Genomic DNA, 20,532 nt, shown 5'->3' with positions numbered 1-20,532 from the left:
TTTTACTTAATTTGCAAGTACTATGTACTATATGTTAATATTTTTTTTTTTTAACAGTAGAATAACAGTTTCTTTAAAGGTTAAATAGATTGTGTACCTTGTCAAACAACCCATGTAACTATATACAGAAGTTGTAAATCCAATTATTTGGGTAACTGTGGATCCTAATAGGTATTTATTTATGTAACTGCGAAAATCGTCACTCATATTTTCCAGTGGAAAAATGTATCCTATGTCCAGAGAGGAAGGTGTATTAAAAGTTGAGATGACACCAAGGGACAAGTCAACAGCCAAAATATGACGCAGAGCATTTTTTTTGTTTTGAATTCACACACACATTAAAACCCAGCTGTCAATATAATCTATGAGCATCAAGATTATCACCTCTACCCTTCCATTAGCATAGGAAGTGTCCAGTTTACCAAGTTGGAAAGGTCATAGCACATAAAGCAATAACAGCTAGGATTTAGAAAAGTTCTTAGTTCCTGAGTAATGGAGTTTACAACTAATAGATCCAGAAGCTGGCTTATAAAGATCTATTTGTTAGCTGAAGCTGGCATTAGACTGGTAACAGCTGGTAAAGTCACAAGGGCTTGTGCTTATTTTGGACTGAGCTTAATAACTGATCAGTTTTCAGCCCTCAAAGAATGTTCTATAAATACTTGTCTGTAATTGTCAAAAGGTACAGTCAACACGGCTGGCAACAGTCTTTCTGTAAAGTACATTTACAAAAGAGGCTGAAAATGAAAATCAAAAACTATGTTATTGTGGAAGCATCAAAAGACTAATGCTGCGTACACACGGCCGTTTTTTCTGTCATGCAAAAAAACAAAGTTTTTCTTGACGTGATTCGTCGTGATTGCTCTCAAGCCTGCCTTGCATACACACGTTCATGAAAAAAAAACCTTGAGCAAAGCGCGGTGACGTACAACACGTACGACGGCACTATAAAGGGGACGTTCCATTCCACCGTTTGGGCTGCTTTTGCTGATCCTTGTGTTAGTGAAAGTTTGGTGAGAGACGATTCACGCTTTTTAGCCTCGTGCTTTTCAGTCCATTACAGCGTGACTCATGTGCTATCTCCATTACAAATGCTAGTTTTACTAGAACGAGCACTCCCGTCTCATACTTGATTCTGAGCATGCACATTTTTTTTCTCTCCTCGGAAAAGCATACAGAAAAATGAACGACGGGAAAAACGATGAGAAAAAATAGAGCAGGTTCTAATTTTTTTGCGGGCAGTTTTCTCATAGAGAAAACACACGTGGAGCATACACACGACCAATCTAAAAAATGGCAGTTTTCTCGTCATGAAAAACGGTCGTGTGTACCCGACAGAAGAGTTCAAACCTTTTTAACAATGTAAAATAATAGCTGAACTCTAAACATATGTCAAAGACAAGGATAAATTAATTCCTGTGTTCATAAATACATAATTAAATGTATTTTGTTGAATACAACTAAGTACTGTAAGTACCTAAATTTGACTTTCTGTCAGCCTCTTTCAATCTCCTACACAGCAGCATCCAACAGGGAGAGGAAGTAGTAAGACCAAGAACCTATCAGGTGGGAAGCATTCAAATGTGCATACAAGGATTATGCTGATAACAGCAGAGGGATGAACTCATTAGTCTTCTGCTTCACTTTAACTGTGCAATCAGCAGGCTGTGGGTGGAGAGAGGACACCACTGTATACTTTAACAAGTTAACCTCTTTCTGACCATGTAACCAATGTAACTTTAACATTTCAGTCAATGTCAAAGAGGAAGTAAACTCCCCTGGTTTGTTTGTACCTATAGGTACTGTAAATATCTCCTAAACTTGCACCATTTAGGAGATATTTACTGTATGCCCCGACAATGACGTAATTGTCGCATGTGCTCTTAAGAAACGAATGCCCGTGCCATTTATTCAGAGCCATGTGTTGTGACAGGTGGCTCCTGCGTGCATGCACAGGAGTGACATCATCCCAAGCCTGTGAACCCAGAAGAAACACAGAGGAAGATGCCAGCCATCTCAGGGGTGTGTGGGAACCACTGCGGAGGCTTTGTTCTAGGGCAGTGGTTCTCAACCTGGGTTTGGGACCCCTGAGGGGGTTGAATGAGGATTTGCCAGGGGTCACCGAATCCTGGTCTGTCCCTGAAGCCTGCATAACTCTCCCAGCCTTGTTGCTATCCTGTGGCCACCCAGCTGGGCTGTTCCCGAAGCCCTCAGCCGCCCACTCAGCCTCTTCGCAGGCGCCCATTCAGTTCACGACATGGCTGGGGGGCAAAGACTAGAGGTCAGCTGACTAGTGAGGAATGTGAAATGGGAGGGGCTGGAGGAGACCCTATCTCCTGATTTCAGCATAGGTGTCAATGCTACGAGACACCACAAAGTTGGAACACAGTGAAGCTGGAGGCACAGTGAGTGACACTACCTGTGATTATAGTTGCCATTAAAAGGACTCAGGGAGTGCTAAATATCTGTGGGTTAGGGGAGCAACTTACTTGTCTTGCCTTGCCTTGGGTGCTGACAACCCACACTATGAAAATAATTTTACTAGTAGGGGTCCCCACAACTTGGGAAATTTTATCAAGGGGTCACGGCACTAGAAGGTTGAGAACTACTGTTCTAGGGTAAGTTTTTCATAATGAGCTAGTATGCGATGCATACTAACTTATTATGCCCTTGTCTTACAGGTTTTTTTCTGGGGGGGGGGGTTACAACCTCTTTAACACCTCAGCCACTCCTCAACTACCCAACCTAACCTCTGCTTTTAACCTAACACAATGAACACAAACCACAATTCACTCCAACGGCAACAACCTCAACCTTGTATTCTCCCACATCTGCACTCCCTGCAACCTCTCTAACACCACTCACTTTCCCTCTGCCAATCCCTTCACTGGCTTCTACTAGCCCAATGTATAAAATGCAAAATACTGACCACAACATACAAAACTATCCACAACACTGAGCTACATTACCTACCTCATCTGCAGTGATTGTCTAAATCATTCTCCCCACTCCTCCCAGAACCTCCTGTTTTCTAGCTCCCTTGCTACCACCTCCCATGCTTGCGTCAAGGACTTTTCCAGAACCTCTATCATGCTCTGGAACTCCCCACCCCAGTATGTCCAGTCAGCTCCTACCCTGCTCTGCTTTTAGGTGATCCTTAAAAACTCATTTATTCAGAGAAGGGAAGCCTACCCCACCAAAAAAAACTGTACTTGAGTCACCTCCATCAGATCACCCCATGCAGCTATTACCTTTTGTACTACCCCCCCTCCCCCCTTTAGATTGTAATCCCCAAGAGCAGGGCCCTCCTATTCCTTCTGTATTGAACTGTGTTGTAATTGTACTGTCCCCTTTTATATTGCAAACTGTTGGCGCTATATAATTCCTGTATAATAATAATAATAATACACATATGCACGATAGCAGGGAGGGTGATCCGGCCACCCACCTCATATGCATCTGGGGTTAAGGGTACACTCACTACATGCTCCCAGCATGGAGACTGAACTGTCGCACACAGCTCCTGATCTCTGTTTATGATTGGAGGCTGACAGGATGGGCTCCTGATAATGTGACCACTATGACAGTAAATCACATGATAACATGTTCAGGAGGTCTTGCCTGCCTCCTGGCATTTCAAACTACTTACAGGGCCACCCGGAGGGGGCAGGAAAGGTGTTAAAGAGCTCCACTATGTGTATTTCTGCTTTATTTGTGACATGAATACAATATACAATATATTTCTATGCCCAGTTATCATACTTTGTGATAGCAAAATGTCTACAATAACTACAGCTATCTGTTTCTTATAAGAAGTTAAGATATGACAAACCGGTCATTGTAACAGTTGGGGGGCAACATACCTTGGTTTCTATCACTATAGACATGTGGCAGTTTGAGGCCTCGTACACACGACAGAGTTTCTCGGCAGAATTCACCGAGAAACTCGGTCAAAACCCGGATTCTGCCGAGAAACTCTGTCGTCTGTACAGTTTTGGCTCGACGGAGCCGCCGAGGAACTCGACGAGAAAATAGAGAACATGTTCTCTATTTTCTCGTTGTCCTCGTTGTTCTATGGGAGAAGGCGGCCCGCCGAGCTCCTCGGCGGCTTCATCCCAAAACTCGACGAGAAACTCGACGTGCCAAGCACGTCGAGTTCCTCTGTCGTGTGTACGGGGCCTCACAGTGTTTATTACTAAAGGATAGTCTGTTTTATAGATGCTACAGCATCTCTCCTAGCAGCCCTACTAGCATACATGGGAATTTATTGAAATTTCCTGGCAACATTTGCATCAATAAAGAATGTAAAATATTAAAAGCTTGTACAGTACAAGCATTTACTTTATTTATGTTATTTAAAAGAGTATCGAGTTAAAAAAAAAAAAGCCTACATAGTCACCTAGGTATATGCAGCATCAATCTAATGCAGTATCTGTCCCCCAACGACTCTAAGAGAGAACCACTGATCGCTTGATTCTCAGTCTTCAGTAAACAGAGAGTTGGTGACTGTAGCTTTAGGTTGCTCTAGAAGGACTTCTAGACAGATCTCTTGCTGATCAGAGCAGAGCAGGTGGATGACAGGTCCATGTCCGCTCAGTTTATGCAGAGCAGATACGGACAGAATGCGTTCTGCTCTATGGGCAGTGGGGTGTAAACGGACTCTGCTGTCCGTTTACACCCGACTTCCCTTCAATCTTTTCTGCCTACGCGGAAGAAAATGGATCCCCCTCTATTTGTTTTTAGTGGACCAGAACGGATTGGAGGTGCAGGGTGTAAATGGACACAAGTCCCTTTAAACCCGCTGGTCAATAGAGATGAATAGATCATCCGATCAGGTCTGCCTGAAAAACTGATCAGAACGGTTGTGTGAAAGGGGCTTTATGGTTTCTATTTGCTCCTGGTGCGTCAAAGGGGCCAAGGTTGTTCACAGAGTTGAGGCACAGAACAGAGAACCCAAACTACCAGGTGGCTCCTCCACTGGTAGTACTACACTGTACAATAATCGTATATGTATGTATTAGGAAAGTATGCAACAAGCCCTAAGTATTTGCAGTTTTCTCTTGAGTAGTGGAGGCAATTTAGTTATTTTTTTGGATAGCTAGCTTGAAAGTCCACTAGGGACCTTTTGTAAGTTTTATCTATTGATTTAAAGCTGAACTCTGGACTAGGATGACATATACCCGTGCTGTGGCACCTGCATTGCATGAATTAAATGCTCATTTCATCTATGAGATGATTAATAACTTACCTTATTCCTCACTCCTCCAGCAGCTAAAGTTCTTCTCCTCACTCCAGAAACCCCAGGATGTGGTTGGACCCTCTCTGTCCTCATGAACAATGCAGAACCGCTGTCCATGCATTGTATATGACAACATCAGAGAACTTTGAGAAAAGGTTTCAGGGAATTGGTCATACACCATGCCTGTGGGGGTGAGAAATAAGGTGAGTAATTCATCAGCACCTTTTACTGAGACAAGGACGTTGATGGCTAGCCACTTGGGAGTCAGTTTCTGTGACTGTCTGTTCTAGGTTTATAATTAGAACTATTTACCATCATTTTCTCTCTTTTAAGCACAAACGAGACACATTTAGCTTCTGTGTATCCGTATGCCCAATGGACTTTCAATAAAGTGCCAGAAACAGCAGTTTTCCCCGAACAGACATCCCTTTTTATTTCTAGTTTGGAGTTTGGGCAACGTTTTGCCTGCACCTATACACTGCTGAGAGACTGTGGCTATTCTATATGTATAAACTGTTAATTCATCTTTTATTCTGATGTGTAATAATGTAAGATTTGTTTTGTACATTGTATCAAAGTTATTCTTTAAAATTCTCTTACTTATAGAAGAAAAAGTCTGCAGTATATAACCTTTTAAAATGCTTTATTTTAACATAGATATGAAAAATGTAGCAAATATGTCATCAGGTTGAGAAGTTTTCCTCACTGTAACATCTCCAGTATACAGTAAGTAACGTAAATTATCCAGGTTATTTGCTACAGCCTTATAAACAGGACAGTTGGCTAAATTATTTTGTCATATCTTAACATAAAGGTAGAGCAATCTATAGGACATATTTGCACTTGACACCATTGCCGGAAAACGTAAAACAATGTTTGACAATGCAGAAATGTGTCTATTGTATTGCTGTATATTTAAATCAAACCACAATGTGAGCAGCAACTTATTTCAACAACACAACAGAAATAGCATAGAATAAATAACAATAAACATAAAAATTTCCAACATTATATAAATTATATAAAATGGAGGACTTTGTTCTGGATTTGCAATTGTTAATATAGAGTTTGAATATTGCATAGATTTGATGTTCTTAACAGCTAATATTAAAATGTTTTAGTTGCCTAATCAGATCTTGAAACATGTGGATTTAATGTTTTGGCAAAGCTGTACGTCCAGTCCTGCGTTGTTCTTGGGGCACAGCATGACAGGAATTGTAACATAACACATAGTGACTGCACACATGTGGGTATATAAGAGATCATGAATACAATTGACTTGGGACTGAGTTTCGGACAAGGTGAGTGAGCAGCACAACTCCTCTATAGCATGTCATCGTTATGTTCCCTCAAGATATATCTTGTCGAACAGGGGGTCAATAAAGTGTACTCCAAATATATCAAAAAACTATGGAATTTTAGTTCACATCATGCTAAATCCAACAATTCACATTTCAAACACTTCTTATGGTAACTAGTTTCCATTAGAATATTTTTATTTTTAAAACTGGTGGAAACTGAACCCCCAAAACCTAAAGGACCAATGAGAAGAAACCTATTTCCAAGTGAACAACTGGAGGATGATCTAGTAATTGACATCCTGAGTTCAGACAGAACTATGGTAATAGCACATCTTTTAATAACTTTCTCAATTCAGTGTCCATAAAGATAACAATGGCTAACATCTCTGGTCTCCAGCTGAGCAGTACATCCCTCAAGTGGCTGCATTCACAACGTTAATGAGAATTACATTCCGCTTCTCTGGTTTTGTTAGATAGTAGCTCTCCAAACTTTCACTTCTTCATATTTCTTGCAGGAAGTCAACAGGAAAAAGCCCCACCTTACGTCCTGTCAGAACTTTGATGTAACCGTTTACTTCCTCTCCTTTTTGTACAACAATCTAGGACAAAGGACAAAGAAAATATAATCTATGCTTAAGTTTGATGAGTCAACCCACAGTCAACATAAGCTATAGAGCTAGGTCAATTTGTTCACACAGACAGGCATTATTGAGGCAGGCTCTTTTTTACCATGGTTTACCATGAACTCAGCGTCTATGAAAGTGAAAGATGACGGTTGATGCTGCCACCCACAATGTAGAGCTGCTGAGGGTCACATTATCCTATATGCCGGATTTGGGTTTCATGATTTAAAAACAGAGCTGTGCGGGACCTCCTTTGCTAATTATTTTTTGCCTTTCTGTACAATTAAAGTGGACCTAAAGATAAGGCGTAGCTAAAGACAAAACGTTTTATTTTTGTGGCTATTGTATAAGAAGTTAAGGGCAATTTTGCCAAGGGTTAACCCTCCTTTACTGTATACAAAAACTCAATTCTACTTAGGTCCACTTTAAAGCAGAGTGTGATCCAAGTTAGTTTTTTATGTGGTGGGCTAGGCTTTAGCTATACTATGATCTTGATAGGGTAATCTCCTACCACTACTGATCTCATTATGAAAGATATGGTTTGGCAGTTTGCTGAACTTCCTAATCTTACCTAACATGTGGATGTTGAAGCCAGCACCAAGAGTGGAGGACAAGTGTTGCAAGCATAGTTCCACATTTTGGCATCCAGTGGATTCTACCAAGGATTAGGAGTGTCCGGTATACACAGATGGATGGATATGCTAATTTTTAACACTTGATTATGTATTTTTAAATAAGGTTGCACTTTTATTATTGAGAAAATTGAATTATTTTTCTACATTTGCAAACATATTATAGAATCTTTGGCCAGGCATAACAAGCACCCCTGACACATAGGTGCTGTAAAATTAAGCTATTTCAAATTAGAAAGTAAAAGTGCTGTATGTGCTTCTCTATAAAGTATGTGTGTGTAAGTGCTTAGTGTAAACCATCATTCTTGATGAGAAATTCAGGTCTCCAGTTTGCTTTTCTTATATACAGTACATCTTCTCCTTCTCAAACAGGCAATACGTTGCCAGTAGAAATTAAGAAAAAATGTTTACTGTACAAGGTAGAAATACTTATAGATTTAGATTGTCTTTCCCACTCTTATATGAATAATGGAGAAAATGTCAGGATATACTAACTTGATCTTTCTTCAGTGTAATCTGTGCAATCTCTCTGTTTCCAACAAATGACCGAGTCACTTTGTAAACTCTCTCCCCAGCACGCACCCGGATGATGTAGTTGGCAGGAAAAAAGCCAGCTTTCTCCCCTACCTTTCCCTATTGGAAATGAAAGAAATAATGCATTACTTAGCAAAATTGTAATGACTAAATAGTTAGAATAAGAGAAACAACAGCAACATATTACTTTGTCTAATAAGTGAACAGCTTCAAGCCCAAGTTCAAGACCTCTACTGAGTGAAACCTGTCCTGTTAATCCACTGTATGGTCTTGACCACAGTGCTGAAACTCGGTTTCAAGGTTTAGGCAATCTTTCCTATAGCCTAGGCCATCTTTATATAGAGCAACAATTTTTTTCAGATCCTCAGAGAGTTCTTTGCCATGATGTGCCATGTTGAAGTTCTAGTGACCAGTATGAAAGTGTGAGAGTGATAATTTCACCTCACTCACCTGATTATTTAACCCACTGGGTCAATGTGCGTTTAAAGAAAATAACAGGGGTTTACACCAATACTGGTCCCTTTAATAACTCCTTCCTCTCATACATTCATACAAACCACAGGAAAATACAAAATGGAACGCCATAGCATAAAATCCTCTTTTATTTTAAAAACACATATATCCAGTAACACTTAAATTATCCAGTGATTTCTCCCAGCACCTAGATAAAACTCTTTCCTACTGCCAGTCTTGGCTCCAATGTTCATTGAATGAGCGCTTTCATTTTGAATCAGAACATAAATAGTGGATGGCGCAGGTGAAAATATTTGTATAGCAAGTAAAATTTGACCTTGAAGAGTTGCTACAAGTAGTTTATTGAATATGCCAATAAAACTGGCTGCTCTGCACATACCTTTAGGTATTGATATTGTGTGCTGCAGCATTCATGTCAGTTGAATGCATCCCATTGGCTACACTGTATTGGGGATAAGTATACACTAAATATTACTTACTCTCCACCACTCTTCATTTGAGTCATCAACAACTGTAATTCTGTCTCCAGCTCTAAGAGGAAATTGAAAGTAAAGTAGTAGAAGGAAACAGAAGAAGCATACTTTTGGTGATAATACGTTATCAAGATTTAAACCATGAGCAACAAAACGATTAGGTAAATTAAACAGTGTTCTCTTTTTATTAATGAAAAACAGTACTTTTTGAAGGAAAGGCATGGTCTTATAAGAACAGTAATGAAATAGTTATATTTGATAATATTCCAATAGTTTGTATTTGAATAGCCATTAGAACATATATCATATTTGTAATTAGTGGTTGTTTAAGACAAACTCTTCCTATATTTAAGTATATTCTACAATCCTAACCTGACCAGACCACAGGGAGCTTTAAGTATGAAAAGAGCTCTAAAAGAAAACTGTTATTATTCTCCAAAACATCAAGTCTAATTTCCTTCACTGTAGCCAAATCCAGATTCTGCTTCCCTTGAAGGGAAGGGTAGAGGATTGATAGGCCGCCATAGCTGTTATCTAATATGCTAGAGTGAGGGAGGAAGGGGTGTGGCATGCCAGACACTGTGTGCTTCTATGGGCAAACACAGTGTGGCTTAGTTCCCAGCCAGGAGCATGCAAACAGAAAGGCAGGGGCAACAGTAGGGGGACCAGCTGAAAGATGAGGAGAGGAACATTTCTAAAAAAACATTTTTATTAGCTCTAGACCACCTCTTTTAAAATAAAAGAAGGTTAATATTACTTTAAGCTTTCTTTGGGGAAACAATTAAATTGGTGGGTTTAGTTCCTCTTTAATGACCAGTCATGTGAGTAGATAGTAATAGAACCATTAAAACAAATACTTACTGAAAATCAAGGTCATCTTTTTCTAGTGCTTTAAACCGGTAAAGAGCAACAAAATAATGAGATTGCATAAACCCTGGTTGTGCCTTCTTATTCTGCAACAGTCAAAGAGAATAGAGTGAAATGTAAGTTATTTCTGTCATAGCAGGTATTTAATGACATCTGGTTTATCTGGTGCTTTATTATATATAATTGACATCATGGATTTGGAGAAATGTATTGCAAAACATAATGGGTTTGGGTGAAAGCCCTTAAATGTTTTAGTATTTCAATTTGTGATAGTAGAGAAGTGCTTGGATGATGCATCTACTCCACACTTTGAGAGTCAAACTCCTTAAGAAAATATATTTCACACAGGTCCTCCATTCTCTTGGCACACAAAATCCATAATATTAGCTGGAATTTTAAAACGGCCTCACATGTTAGTAAGGGACAAAGTTTGCTTGGGCCAAGGTGGCCCAAACAAACTATGTAAAGCGTATCAAAAGCTGGAGTTCATTTGTAGCAACTCTACATTTCATAAGACCCAAAATTCTGGTTTAGCAATACTAAATTATTTTGGCAAATAGTAAAACTGTCAGATAGATAATTCAGGCCTTGATTTCATAACTATAAATACTCATAGTATGATATAATAAGAATAGTTTGTACAGTGGTTTTAGCAAGTGTTTCCAGGTGCTGCACTACAACAATATGGAGAAGGAGACATTTCCTTTTATTCTTCTCTCCCATTACTGAGATACTGATGTAACGCTGCACCATTCTCCTACGGCCAACAGGGGGTGCTGGGAAGCCTAGGAGTTGTAGTTTGAGATGGCAGCCATATAATAGGATAAATAGGGTCCTTACCCTACAGATCCCAATATGCACTGTGCAGTAGGAGGAGAGGAGAGATGATTTTGTATTATACTTCCCAGGAAAGTTCTTCATCTTGGCACCAAGGGAGATAGAGAGAGAGCCCCCCTGCCAGTCAAAAACCATACCAGCGGAGATCCAAGCATGAGACTAGGAGTGACTCCATGGGGCAGTGTAGCACCACCCACATCACAGCACCTGCGCCTCTGCTGCAGGAAGACTGGAGCATCAACTCGCTCTCTGCTTCCCACTACTGATCACTGGTGGCTTTCAGGGAGAGACCAAATGGGCCCCCCTTCTACAGCGAGTGGACCCTGCAGCATCCCAGGAACTGGTGAGAGGGCTATCCATCCATTGCTGAAACTGCTAGCGAGTCACTGAGAGCAGGACACAAAGTGTACCCAAATATTTTTGCACCCATACTGCACGCTATACCACACTTATTCCAAACCTAGACTACACCTATACCCACCCTATACCACATAATTCCAAACCTTTACCGCATGTGAACCACATCTAACTTGCACCTGTGCCAAGACTATACCATACCTACACTGCACTGTCATTAAGTAAAGCGGCCCACTTAAAGGGCCCCTCCCATAATAAGTCACCTTTGTTCCCCTGCCCCCTCTGCTACTATCTTCCTTTTCATTTGAAAAGTGCATACCCAGTCAGTTTAGGATTAGCATCGCTACCATAAATGCACTATGGCAGTATAGTTCCAGCACTCCAGCAGATTAAACTTCACTGCTGCTGCACTTGAGGTGGCCCTGTCACAGTTTATGCTGATGTGGATGCCAAAAGTAATCTTATGCCTAGTCAAAACTGTTATGCCGCGTACACACGATCAGTTCCTCTGATGAAAACGGTCTGAGAATGTCCCAAGAATGTCCCTATGAATCAGAGCCTTATACAACCAGCCTACGGTGAGGGTGAAGGTAAATGGGACAGTCTCTGGGTTATTCAAGATGTATAACGGTACAAGACAGGGGTGTCCCCTATCCCCCTTATTGTTTGTTTTGGCTCTTGAACCTTTACTGGCAGGGATTAGACAGAATTCAGATATTAAGGGGATTAAGGTGGGGGGGAGGAACACAAAATAGCGGCCTATGCCGATGATATCTTATTCTATATAACAAATCCTAGGATTACCCTTCCAAAACTAATGAAATACTTAAAATCGTATAGAGAGATCTCGAATTTTTAAATTAATTTGACCAAATCAGAAACCTTAAATATCAACGAAACTACACGGGAAGAGCTTACTTATCAAAAAGATTTTCCTTTCATCTGGGGTAAAAAAAAGAGCTGAAAAATCTAGGAGTCAAAATTACAACATCAAATGAGACATTATACCAACAAAATTTTCTTCCATAATTGAACGATATTAAATTAGAACTTAATAAAATAGCTCCAAGTCAGCTGTCATGGATGGGAAGAATCAATATCTTTAAAATGGTAATCTTACCAAAGATTATGTATAAAATGCAAATGCTCCCAATCTCCCTCCCACAGGTATATTTTAAAACATTACAAACCCTGTTTTCAAGGTTTATTAGGCAAAGAAAAAAAAACACGTATCAGTTATGCACTGCTAAAAAAAGGAAAGGGGTCAAGGTGGTCTAGGGGCACCCGATCTCAAAAACTATTATAAAGCTATAATACTTTCACGGGTGATAGAATGGGCAAAAAATAATAATGAAAAAAGGTGGGTTAAAATGGAAAGCACTATTAGTAAAGTCCCATTGGGCAAAATAATTTGGATTCCTGCACACCTAAGAGAATTAGGAGCGGCAACACATAGTATTACACATAAAGTTTTGTTGACTTGGGACACAATACACAAAAAGGGAAATTGGTTATTTAACTCCCCTCTAATACCACTAAAAGACACAAAATACTTTACACCGGGGATTGCGGCATTGTTTGGTAACTGGGTTATACAAGAAAATGCACAACTAACATATACGATTAAAAATGATATAATTTGTACTTATCAGGATCTAAAACAAAAAAGAGAATTAACGGTGATTGATAGGTGGCGGTATTTCCAACTGAAACATTTTATAGAAACCTTGCCCCAACCAATTAGAAATGGTGAGAACCTACTCCCCCTGGAGCGATTATGTATAGCTACAGGAAAGAAGCGGGTGATTTCAAAGATATATAGAATACTGATGGATATGAAGGGGAAGGAAACACCGCCATTTATCAGTAAGTGGGAAAAAGAATTGGGATCACGGGTGAATGACCTAGAGGTGAGGCATATATTGAAGAGGGTACTCCAACATGATAGAACTAAATTATAAGTGTGTGGATCACTGGTACATAACACCAGTTATGCACATAAATGTCAAAACGAGATATCGCAGCTTTGTTGGCGGGGATGTAAGGAGATAGGAACCATGACTCATATATGGTGGACCTGTCCCAAAATTAAAAAATATTGGGGAGAGGTAAGACGGGCAATTAAGGATATTACCAGCTTATAAATTCCAGACGACCCTTGGGGATGCCTGTTTCACCGGACTAAAATACCAATACCAACCAGTATATATATGAATTCTTTAGTTCCCCAGCTATTAAATGTCACTAAAAGCCTAATAGCGAGACAGTGGCAAGACCCAGAGAGGCCCACAATGATGAGTTGGTGTAACAAAATAAACAACATTTATAACTCAGAATATCTACGGTTTAGTGGCGAGGAAGGAATGGAGGGGTTCAAAGAGAAGTGGAGAGTGTGGATCAAATACAGATATTCAGTAAGATTTGCCGAACTACTAGGAATATAAATTGGAAGGAATAGATTAGGAGATACAGTCGAGTGCTTGAAGAGAAAGTAAGCGCCATAGAGGTGGGGGGAGGGTTTTGGGGGTGAAAGTTTATAAATGTATTTAATGTATTAGCCGTTTGCAATGTATAGAATAGGAGATATTGGGTCGAGAAAAGTCGACTGGCTTTTTGTGTAACTTTATACTTTTAAAAGAAAATTAATATAAAGATATTGAAAAAAAAAAGGTACGCATTAGGGGGAGAGGGAGATGACAATAGAAGGTTTTTTACCTTAACGCAAAGAATGCATTAAGGTAAAAAAAAAAAAACTTCAGCCTTTACAACCACTTTAAATGGTTTTACTGAAACCCTTACATATTTATCCATTGTTATTACCATTTAATTTAAATGAACCACAGTAAAAAAAATGTCATCTATATATAGAAACCCATTAGGATACCCATAGATATTAACTGGACATCCTCATGGATCACATATTTTGCTTCCAGTCAAACTCTCTAAAAAACTACATGGTTTTCCAGATATTCTTTGGCAATCAATGAAAAGAGAAATTCCCTGTTGAAAATGAATGCATATGGCGGGTGATTCAAGTCATGGTATACAGTTAATATGCATGGATTCAAAAGTGTTTGGGGAGGAAAATATCTGCTTGTGGTCCAATTATTTTCTCATCACAAATCACTATAATATTTCTGAAATGTTTAAATTAAATTCTAAACTATTAAAATCTATTTAAGGCTAATTTACATATACATACCCAGTTATGGTAAGTCAGTACTTGATGCATTGCTCTAGTGGTGCCCATTTTTTGCTGGAATATAATTTACTAATGCCTCGTACACACGATCAGAATTTCTGATGGAAAAATTCTGACGGTATTTTTTCATCGGATATTCCGACCATGTGTATGCCCCATCGGACTTTTTCCATCGGAAATTCCGACGGAGTTAGAAAGAGAACATGTTCTCTTTTTTACTGACGGAAAAAAATTCTATCAGAAATTCCGTTTGTCTGTATGGAACTCCGACGGAGAAAAAAACATGCATGCTCAGAATCAAATCGATGCATGCTCGGAAGCATTGAACTTCATTTTTCTCGGCTCATCGTACGTGTTGTATGTCACCGCATTTTTGATGGTCGGAACTTGGTGTGACAGTGTGTATGCAAGACAGCTTGAACGGAATTCCGTCGGAAAAACCTGTGGGAGTTTATTCCGACGGAAACTCTGATCTTGTGTACAGGGCATAAGAATTCCTTTAATGTCTTTTCTTCCACCACTAGCAATACAGATATTACAGAGGATTGCAGGTGGTATACTTGTCACTTAGTACGGCATGGGGATTCACCATGATTCACAGACACCTAATGCCAGTGAAGTTCTCCAGTGCTAATGGTTTCATGTTTAATGTATAGTTTTATGGCATATCTCAAAAGATTTTATATTAAAGGTTCAACCTATAAAAAAAAAAAAAATTCTTCTAGCATAAAATTCGGCATAGTAGCGCGAGCTACAGTATGCCTGTCTTAATTTTTTTATCCCCGTACTCACAGTGTAATCGTACATAGAAGATTCCGACTGCCCACGGAGAATGGGCGTTCCAATCCAGACGGAAGGTGATTGACGGCCGGCTCTGGCGCGTCACGCTTCTCCGGAAATAGCCGAAATAGGCTTGGCTTTTCACGGCGCCTGCGCATAGTCTGTGCGCAGGCGCCGTGAAGAGCCGAGACCTACTCCGGCTGTCTTCGGGGAGCGTGACATGCCAGAGCCGGCCGTCAATCACCCTCCCTCTTGAAAGGAACGCCCATTCCCCGCGGGCAGTCGGAATCTTCTATGTATGATTACACTGTGAGTACGGGGATAAAAAAATTAAGACAGGCATACTGTAGCTCGCGCTACTATGCCGAATTTTATGCTAAAAAGTTGTTCTGCAGGGTGAAACACCGCTTTAACAGTAATAACATTAAAACTAGAATTGTTCTTATTAATATAACTGCAAAGTAAAAGTAAAAACATAAATGTGTGCTACCCCCCCAAAATCAACTTTCTTACCTGCCACTTCTGTAGAATAAAAACATTTGCAGTACAGCAATTACCTTTGCATCCTGTGGGTTTTTGTCACCTTTCTTGTCACCATCAGGAGAATCTGGGATTAAACAAGACAACAGTGGTGAAAATGACAGCCCTTGTGTAGCACATTTCATTGCGAGACCTCAAAGCTCTTTTCAGAAACAATTAAAACACAGGATTTGCAATTATTATTACTCATTTATAATTGGTGCTCATTAACTGCATGGAGAGGATAAAAGGCTAAACTGACCTTCGGCAGAATCATAAGTCTGACCTTCATGTCAGAAAATTTTTATGGAAAGCAGCCATTACTAGTTAATCTGTGTGTTTGACATATTTGTTCACAGGTTATAAGGTGAACCGTACATAATAAAATGTTCATAAAAGAATATACCAAACAGAAGACAACACAGTACTGAACGCTTACATACTTGAAGCTGATTAGTGGTCACATTCAAATACGGTAGGGCAAATTCTTACCTCCTTCCTGCTTGCCTTCTTCTGGTTTGGGGGGCTCAGGCTCCTCGTCCATCATAGCAGCAGGCTAATGGGAAATGACCCAGTTATATAAATACAGGCAGATAAAGACAAGGACAATTTTAATGAAATGAGACTCTTTTATCCAAAGACTTCACACAATATTATGGACACAATTATCATATCAGCGCTTGTCTTTTTTTCCATTCAAAACACTGCACTAGTTTTTACAGCAAAGAAAGACTGGAAGACCTTGGAAAAGTTCAAGCTTCGATTCTCAGGGGAGCTGCTAAAGCAAAAACCATTACAAAAATGCTGTTTTCTCTAAAGATAATGTCAGCACAGCTAAAGCAACTACATATACTATGTGTGTGTATTAAGAAAAAAAGTAGTTGAGAATAAAACACTTAAAGGCTGGAGTAGAAACCATATACAAATTTGGAGGCACACGATCCCTTCATCAACCTGACAAAAGTGCCCTTTGCCATGAAAGATCTAGGTCACTGATGGTCACCAACATAAATGGTAGCATGATCAAATGGATGGGGTTTAAGCCATAATTCTGAAGCCACTATACTAAAATTCCACATGAGTACTGCCCTGTTGGAGAGCCTGCCATGCGGATAGACCTTTTGGAAAGATGTGTCCTAAAAGCTATAAGGTAGGTCACATGACTGAGCTGCACAATGATTTAAGTCTTTTTACCAGGCTCAGCTAGGAGAGAAGCCGGTTTATTTAAGAAAGTAATAGAATTCCAGCGAGCCTCAATCAACCCAATGCCTAATAGATATCACTAACCAGCTGCAAGCGTTACACACGTCTCATAAGCTTGTGCACATGGACAAAAATAGTAAATTATATGCTGCGCTTTGGAATATAACACAATAAATGCGTGCTGAAGATTAAAACAAACACATGTAGTGTCAATGTCATGTAAGTGACATATGTGACATAGATGTGATATGACCAAAATAAAAACAATAATTATGTCAATTAAAACATTAATAATCAAGTGCTCATGTGCATCCAAGTGCTTTGTAACACAGATATAAGTGTCCGGTGGTATATGGGGAACAACACTAGTCCCACTTTAAATAGCAAAAAATGCTATTGTGCAAAAACAAGTCTTTTTTATAAAACAATGCTGTGAGACCCGGTTTACACTGGGGCGACTCGTCAGGCGACACAGCCGCCTGACAAGTCGCATCCCATTGTAGTGAATAGAACCGTTCTAATAGGAGCGACGCAAGAAGTCGCTCCGACTTAGAAAAAGGTTCCTGTACTACTTTGGGGGCGATTCGGGGCGACTTGCATTGACTTCGCCTTGAGATCGCCTTGCCGAGTCGCCCCCAAAGTCGTGTCTGATGCACCTGGTACATGTGAGTACCCCATTGGGGGGTTGTTCTTATTTGCTTAATAAAACATTTAAAGCGATATCAAACTATCAAGGCTTTTTATTGCCCATTATTCCCGAGATACTGTGTGGGAAGACCAGGATCCTGTTACCATTATAGAACCCAGGGGTGGTTCACAAGCGTGTATTGACTGAGCGTAATTGCTAAGTCACACGCTACAAGGTGAACATTTAATACCTAGGGGGTCACCGGAATGAGAGCACCAATGCATGATCTGCAACAAGTGTCAATCATTTTCAGATGCATGGATTTATAAACATGTCAGCAGTGCTAATCCTGGATACCACGCATATGCAATTTTTTCAACAGGAATGTCAAAGCATTGTTTTATAAAAAGACTTGTTTTTGCACAATAGCATTTTTTGCTGTTTAAAGTAAACTGGCTTAAAGATAATATTATCAGTAAAGATACTATTTTTATAGTAAGCAGCACTAATAAGTCATTGTAATGCCAATGTTTGGATATTGCAGATGCAAGGCAATTGCTAGGGCACATGCTCCAGATGCCCTAGAAGTGTTGAAGTATTCTCAACCCAAGTATTCTTGATCCATTTCAGAGTTAACATGATACCACAGTTGATTTCAATTATAGAATTACACAGTCAGATTAAAAAATAGTATTTGTTGTGGTAATAGTAAAACATCCTTTTAACTTGTTGCTTCATATATTGGTGGACATTTATTTGACATGCTCCTCTAAAATTATATTGGTTAATTGTTACATAGTAGTTTATTTTTTAAAGGCAAATATACACTTTGCAAGGGGAGTGGCACATTGCAAGTCAACTGCCTCTGCTGACATCCCTCGTCTAATCATGTACAAGCAAAATTCTTTTTTTTTATTTCCCTTAAAAGTGATCGGGCATTCTTTGCAAAGCAAATTTTTATGACATTGATTAAAGTCTGGTAAATCCGGCCCCTTACTGTTCAGAATGTACAGAGTCAGTGATCACTGACTCTGTCCATTCACTTAACTGAAACATCGTAAACTGTGTTTACAATGTTTCAGTTTATGAATGGAGAGGAGCTGTTGTGTTCTCTCCATTAATTTTCAGCGCAGCTGAGGCTGCTGAGAAAGGGACTGGGGAATATGTGTCCCTAGTCCCTTTCTCTGTCTCAAAGGGGAGATGTCAGAGGTCTGTTATGACCCCTGATATCTCACCAAAGCCCCCCAACAGGGCTTATAACAAAAAATTGCAATAAATAATAAAAGAATATTGTAAAAAATAAAAGAGAAAACACACTGACACTGTCCATCCCCCCCTTACAAAAAGAAAGCATTGTAAAAGATAAATAAATAAATTGTAAATAAATAAATAAGAAATTGAAAATAAAAAAAATGTAAAAAAATAAACTACTGACACATGTGCCACTGTCACATGAGATTAAAAAAAAGTATTGGTAATCGGTATTGGCGAGTACTTGAAAAAAGTATCGATACTTGTACTCGGTCTTAAAAAAGTGGTATCGGGACAACCCTATCGTTAAGTGATGTGTGGGAGAGGAAGTTGCCCTCTCACTCCCTTTGGGTTCCATACTCATGGGGATCTATGTGATGAATTGCTGGTCTTCTCATCCCATTTTCCCTCTCAATCCAATTTCCTTCTACAGGAGGACTAAACACAGCTTAAACCTCAAAACATTTTATAATTTCTGAAAGAAGAGATCTTGTAGAACAAAATGGTGGTAGTTGCAGTTTTTTTTAATGTAACAGGATATTTGCAGTACTGTTAAATGAATACTTTTAGTAAATACACAAAAATTCATTATAGAGCACAAAAACACAAAAAAAAACTAATTTGATTGGTGAAATATAAAAGTCGATGTTGTCTCAAGTAAACAGATACCAAATATGCCAACCATGAAAAATATCAGTACCCCAAAAATCTGCCCAATCGGCATCTTTCCCAGCCAGAGCAGCCGGGGGTTCAACAAATCTAAACCCAAATCTAAACCTAGAAATGCTCAGAGCTGAGTGCTTTTGGATTCATACTTTGTAGGACAGAGTAGCCAACAGATGTTCATTGCTTCTCTGTCACTCTCCCTCCTTAAATCTCTCATGTAGACCGCAAGCACCCAGGAGGGATAGGTAAGCCTGGGACACATCGCAGGCAAGGGGGGGGGGGTCAGGAAAGGGGGTTGTATGTGCCCTACCGTGTCAAAATGATTGGATGGCTACTACTACATAGACAGCAGCCTGCAATAAAAAGTTCAACAATTACCCAGCTGCTATAGTGGCTGGAAGTTGGTTTACATGCTAGTGTCAATCTAATTGTCTTTTGTCTTTAGATTCAGACTTTGAAATCCTTACATTTTTCTTGTCGTCTTGTCCCTTTTTTCTTTCCTTATTTGCCATGATAACTCCAGTCCTCAGTGTGTCGAACACTGGGTCGGTGCGGTTGGCAGCAGCTGTGGCACAAAGAATAAATATTTCTTATTAATATCAAGATGAAAAGTCATTTTTGTCTCACCAAACCAAAAAGGTGATATCACGTCAATAAAGTCTAATGCTTACTGTCAATGATTGTTTTCTGCATGCTATGACTATGGCTAGGATGAAAGTAAAAAAAAATATATATATATATATATATATATATATATACAGTATATATATATATATATATATATATATATATATATATATATATATATATATATATATATATATATATATATATACAGTACAGACCAAAAGTTTGGACACACCTTCTCATTCAAAGAGTTTTCTTTATTTTCATGACTATGAAAATTGTAGATTCACACTGAAGGCATCAAAACTATGAATTAACA

General features: G+C 39.3%; 1 protein-coding gene across 1 annotated transcript in view; it reads right to left on the bottom strand.

Annotated features, from left to right (window-relative positions):
- Positions 1-5,865: 5,865 nt before the first annotated feature.
- STAC3 (SH3 and cysteine rich domain 3) overlaps positions 5,866-20,532 on the bottom strand; it is a 159,702-nt gene continuing 145,035 nt past the window's right edge. The window contains exons 5-11 of the mRNA XM_040340944.1: positions 20,054-20,151; positions 16,331-16,394; positions 15,877-15,926; positions 10,138-10,229; positions 9,283-9,334; positions 8,291-8,428; positions 5,866-7,139 (exon numbers count right to left, since the gene is read on the bottom strand). Coding sequence (XP_040196878.1) covers positions 7,041-7,139; positions 8,291-8,428; positions 9,283-9,334; positions 10,138-10,229; positions 15,877-15,926; positions 16,331-16,394; positions 20,054-20,151 — 593 coding nt within the window. The 3' untranslated portion in view covers positions 5,866-7,040. The remainder of the gene's footprint in view (positions 7,140-8,290; positions 8,429-9,282; positions 9,335-10,137; positions 10,230-15,876; positions 15,927-16,330; positions 16,395-20,053; positions 20,152-20,532) is intronic.

Source organism: Rana temporaria, chromosome 2 (genome assembly GCF_905171775.1).
Source record: "Rana temporaria chromosome 2, aRanTem1.1, whole genome shotgun sequence".
Taxonomy (NCBI): domain Eukaryota; kingdom Metazoa; phylum Chordata; class Amphibia; order Anura; family Ranidae; genus Rana; species Rana temporaria.
Note: the sequence above shows the minus strand (reverse complement) of the source record. Positions and strands in the feature narration are given on the sequence as shown.